Below are 5,562 nucleotides of genomic sequence, written 5' to 3' on the forward strand. Positions count from 1 at the left end.
AGATAAAGTTGGGATTGCTCATGCATCAAAAGAGGTATGCAATGGAGATCTTGAAGAGGTGTGATATGGAGCATTGCAATGCTGCCACAACACCAGCCGAGGCTCATTTACAGCTGTCCAAGAGTGAAGATGAGCAAGATGTGGATCCTACTCAATACCAGAGATTGGTAGGATCATTGCGTTACTTGTGCAATACGCGGCCAGATTTAGCATTTAGTGTCGGTATTGCAAGTAGGTTCATGGAGAGGCCAAAGGTATCACACTTGGCAGCAGTTAAGAGGATACTTAGATATGTGAAAGGTACTCTTGGCTGTGGAATTTTATTTCCTGCAAGTGACATGGGCAGAAGTTGCGAATTACTCGGATACACCGACTCCAATTGGTGCGGAGATAAGGATGATCGGAAATCAACGGCCGGTTATGTTTTTATGATCGGAGGGGCACCAATCTCTTGTTGTTCTAAAAAGGAGCCGGTGGTTGCTCTCTCTTCTTGCGAGGCGGAGTATATTGCAGCTTCATTATGTGCATGCCAAGCTATGTGGCTAGTGAACTTGCTGCGTGAGCTGGACAGCAACACGAGAGGAGCCGTTTTGCTGTTGATGGACAATGTTTCAGCCATCAACCTTGCTAAGAATCCCATAGCACATGGGAGGAGCAAGCATATTGAGATGAGGTTTCATTATTTGAGGGAACTAGTGAGTTCCGGACAGTTACGTTTGGGGTATTGCAAAAACGAAGAACAAGTTGCAGATTTGTTGACGAAAGGCGTTACGAATGAAGTGTTCAACAAACTTGTGAAGAAGCTAGGCATGAAGAATGTGGAGCATTTGAATTAAGGTGGTGTATTGGAAGTTGTAAATAATTCAAATGTTAATTTTGGGCCAAGTTAAGTGGTTCCACATTGTACCCATATAAATAACTGTGTGTAATGTTTTAGAAACTAATGCCATTTTGACACACTAATGAAAAATCAGTAAATAACTCTCTTCCATAATCTCTCTCTTTTTTCTCCATCATCTTCTCAAACCACAATTTCAATTATCAATTTTCACCATTGATTCACCCTACATTTTTGATAGTGCTCCAACATAATTTTCTATTGATCTTTCATATTTTTATTGGGCCTTACAAAGTGTTTTTGTTCCTAATAGGATAATCACGCTATGAATATTTTTCAAGGTACGAATAGTACCAAGGATATGAAATGTGTTTAGCAAAGTAAAATCAAATAAAAAATATTCGATATCGATACTTCACTTCATCTAAAAGATTCATAGTCTATTTATTTAACAAAAAATAAAAGGACATTGGAGGCGATTGTTTCATTTTTTTTAATAATTTTTTAAATAAAAAAATTATTTTTTAAGATTTAAAAGTTATTTATTTTAGATTTTTGAAAAATTATTTTGTTAGAAAAATAACTCACATACACAATTGAAAAAACAAAAAACTTAGCTCGTTAATTTTTACTAGATTTTTTTTTACTACGGTTTTTCTTATTCAATTTACATTAGTTTATTAGTTGTGATTTCTTCTTTACCATTTTTTTTCACGGTCATTTTTTTTTAACCTCATCTAGTTTTCATTCGATAAGTTTTCTTTTTCTTTTTTGTTGTGTTTATTTTTTTGACGAATACTCAAGTTTATTGATCAACCTTAAAATGCCTATATAAAATAGATTAAACCTAAGAGATACGAAGATAGAAATGCATAACAGAGTGAAAGACATATGTGTATTTAAAAAAATTATGTACTTTATTTTTTCAAACAAACATATTTTCTTGAAAATCATTTTTTATATTCTTTATATTAATTTTATAGTTTAAAAAAATATTTTTTACAAAATTGTACACAAATAAGTTAAAATTATTTTTATAATAGTAAACGAACTAGAGTTAAAAAATCTCTAAAAAATTATCTTTATATTATTTAAAAGAAAAAATTATTTTTAGTTAAGTTTAAACAAAACATATCCATTGTCTAATTAACAAAAGGATACGTAACAATAAAAATATTTTAAAATAATCTTTATAAACACGTTACTCCAAAACCGAAAGCCGGTCTTCCCGGTTCGTGAATAAAACGCGACCCAAAAAAAAACCATCTTTTTCTCTATTTGCGCCTACAAATATGAAAATCCATTCCCTTCTTTCCTGCACCTTCCTCTGCCGCCACTCTCTCCTCATTCCATGCTTCCCCCAATTTTCAAACTCAAAATCTAAACTAACAATTTTATTTTTCTTATAAATTCCTCTCTTTTTGGATATTTTTAACGTTCTTAACAGACAAAAAGTTTAACCTGTCTCCATAGAAAAAGACCAAGCAGAGCTTGTTCTTTTCTGCACGTCATTATTTTGCTGCTGCAATTATCATAAGGTATAGCCAACATTGTTTGTGTTCTAAATGTTTCACCTTTTTTAGGCATTGTAATCTGGGTTGTCCTTTCTTTGATACATTATTGATAATGGTCCCTCAATGGAAATCTGAGTTGTTTTAATCTTTGTTTTTATTATTATTTTATGAAAGGTAAATATCTTATGTTACCAATAAAAAATAAAATATCTTATGGAAATTATACAATGTGTGATTAGAGAGATATTGAAATTGAATGAAAACCAATTTTGGTTTATTCTTTTTGTTCCAACCTCAATTCCAAGGTATTGTCCGCTTTGGGTCTTGTGTGAGCCCACATGGTTTTGTGTTTTGTAAAACTACGCCTTGGTGGATTGACTGTATATAAACTTCACTTTTCATATATATATATATAATGGGATCATAAAGTTATGTTTGAATAAAAACCTTCTACTGGTTGATGAGCTATATAAAAATCTCATTGGATTCTGTTGGCTTTTATTTCTTATTAAAAATTGAAGTTTTCATTTATTGATTAATCTCTCATAATAATAATAACTTTTGTTTATACATTTTTGTTTGGTTAGGATTGGATTCAGGCAAATACTTCTCTATGGTAAGCTTCTATTTCCCTTGGAGGATTAGAATAATTAAAAAACATTAGGAATGCAGTTAGATTATGATATTGGATCAAATTGATTTTGATTTGATTTATGAAACTCTTTGTGATCAATAGGGAGAAGCACCAAAACTCATTCCTCATGGCCAGCAGAATGAAACTAGTAATGGATCTAAATTAGAAGACGAAACTTTCGAAACAGCTACTACCATTGGCGATAAAACGGTATTGATCATACAATAGTCAATAAACATCAACTTTTCAATATGTTACTACCAATGTTGTCAAATAGCAGCTATAGCAGAAATTGAACAAATTGCTACTGCTCAGCAAGACGCTAATTAGTACAAAATGTTGTTAAATAACCGCTATTGCGGCGCTATAGCATAGCGGAATTTGAACAACCTTTTATTTTTTGGGATTCACTATTGACAACCCTGGATACTACCTACCTATTGATTAGATTAGTGAATAGTCAATTTTATATCTAATACAAAAGATGGACCTTCGTTTGTTTAACAGTATGTCATTGGTCGAGCTGATGATGAAACTTCATCCATCAATGTTCGAATTTTCGACAAACGTCTTGGAGAATGGTCAGTTGAAGGCTTCTTATTTGATTTCATTTTATTGGCTTAGTTTTTTGTTGCTGATATCCTTTTTAATTTGTAGGGTTAATCGCGCCGTCCTCGGCACCAAACCAATGTCATTTGAAGGCCACTCTGCAGTGTCATTGAAAGACCGAATAGTAATTCTTAAGAAGAATCCTAAGCCAGATGATCATACATGGTTTTTGGAGGTAAGTGGTTCCAAACCTAAGTCCTTAATCTAATCCCAAAGTATAACTGTTAATGCATAGAATCTTCAAAACCGTGTTGTTAAATAGAAGCTATACCATATCTGAATTTCAAAATATCACTATTGTTCTGCGATACGCCACTTAACACAAAATGTTGCAATGTGACCAACCATTGACAACACTTCTCCGAAGCAATTGTAAATTTCAAGATTTCAATGTTAAATGGTCTTATAGGTTTCAAATTTTTTATTTTCATAACGATGGCAGGTTGACACTCAATATGTAAGGCAACAGCAGAAAGTTTTGGGGACTGAGGTTGTTGCATGGAGTAAAGGTGTGATAGGCAGTGTTGAGAAACCTGTTGTTATTAGTGGTCCTTCTGGAGTAGGTAAAGGAACATTGATATCAATGCTCATGAAGGAATTCCCTTGGATGTTTGGTTTTTCGGTGAGCCACACAACGCGTGCGCCAAGAGCTATGGAGAAAGATGGAATCCATTATCATTTTACTGAGAAGAGTATTATGGAGGAAGAGATCAAAGATGGAAAGTTTCTTGAGTTTGCTTCTGTGCATGGTAACCTATATGGGACTAGTGTTGAGGCTGTTGAACTGGTATCAGATGCAGGGAAAGTAAGTTCCTCATACTTTTACTGGTAGTCAATTTGGGCAAATAAATCTCTATGAGGATGCAATCATATCAAACCAATCTTTTGAGCATTGCCTTCAGATACTACATTTCACTTTTTCCAATCTAGGATAATGAAATCATTTTTAAATTTTGAATCTTTTTCAGAGGTGCATTCTTGATATTGATGTTCAAGGGGCAAGATCTGTGAGAGCTAGTTCACTTGAAGCCATATTCATCTTTATCTGCCCCCCATCAATGGAAGAGCTTGAGAAGCGTCTTCGTGATAGGTTAGTAATAGCTTCTTAATCATTCCTTTTAACTCTCAAATGACGCTAAACCTTAAATGTTTTTCGCAGAGGGACCGAGACAGAAGAACAAATCCAAAAACGATTACGAAATGCTCAGTCTGAAATCGAGCAAGGGAAGTCATCAGGCATATTTGATTTCATCTTATACAATGACAAACTTGAGGAGTGCTATGAGAGTCTTAAGGTAACTCTCAACTGCCTTACATCAACTCGTTTCTTTAATCGGTTAAACATCCCGAAATAAAATCTTCACTTGTACAGAAATTATTGGGACTTGATGGTTATGTCATTCCTCCATCCAATTCAAGTAAGAGTTTCCCCTCTTTGATCTTAGTTTCACATGTTTCTTTAGTAACACACCATAATTATGATCACTCTATTGCAACTGGGGCATTGAAGTTAAATTGGTGTGTTTAATGTTTCTATCCAGCAGAAAGAGAGATTAGTCTCCCAATGGATCATCATTCGGTATTGAAAATTGAAGACAAAATCCTCATAAACTGCAACCCTTTAATTGAATCAAACAACAAGTAAGCCTTGTGAAACACATAAACTTATTAGCAACCAAGAGTAAAAGATCAAGTATTGACTTTGTGTTTGTTTGAGCAGGATAATGTTAGATTTGTCCTCACTTGAAGGGGGTGCACCTGGAAGGACAAGAGGGCTCGATTTTCGATATTCAACAGAATGCATCAACTTGACATTCAATTAGAATGGTTTTTTTCTTCTCAAATTCGGATAATAGGACACTTGATGAGGTGCTAGGTTTATTTCTTAATATTTTTACGTTTTGTTCTTTAATTCTTATAACGATTGATTTTGGCTTGATGCGTGTAGACGCAGTCTTACTTCCCTA

General features: G+C 33.9%; 1 protein-coding gene across 2 annotated transcripts; it reads left to right on the forward strand.

The window, feature by feature from the left end:
* Positions 1-2,091: 2,091 nt before the first annotated feature.
* LOC101495522 (guanylate kinase 1-like) lies at positions 2,092-5,531 on the forward strand. 2 transcript variants are annotated; one of them, XM_012719599.3, is made up of 11 exons: positions 2,092-2,376; positions 2,940-2,968; positions 3,089-3,196; positions 3,494-3,567; positions 3,644-3,770; positions 4,038-4,400; positions 4,564-4,685; positions 4,755-4,890; positions 4,968-5,013; positions 5,137-5,236; positions 5,316-5,531. In XM_012719599.3, the coding sequence occupies exons 2-11, from the start codon at positions 2,966-2,968 to the stop codon at positions 5,416-5,418; spliced, it is 1,182 nt and encodes a 393-aa protein (XP_012575053.1). In that variant the 5' UTR covers positions 2,092-2,376; positions 2,940-2,965; the 3' UTR covers positions 5,419-5,531. The 2 variants fall into 2 exon arrangements, with proteins under 2 accessions (XP_012575053.1, XP_004513776.1); XM_004513719.4 differs by having other exon boundaries at positions 2,094-2,376; positions 5,140-5,236.
* The last annotated feature ends 31 nt before the right edge of the window (positions 5,532-5,562 follow it).

This window comes from Cicer arietinum, chromosome 4, assembly GCF_000331145.2.
Source record: "Cicer arietinum cultivar CDC Frontier isolate Library 1 chromosome 4, Cicar.CDCFrontier_v2.0, whole genome shotgun sequence".
NCBI lineage: Eukaryota > Viridiplantae > Streptophyta > Magnoliopsida > Fabales > Fabaceae > Cicer > Cicer arietinum.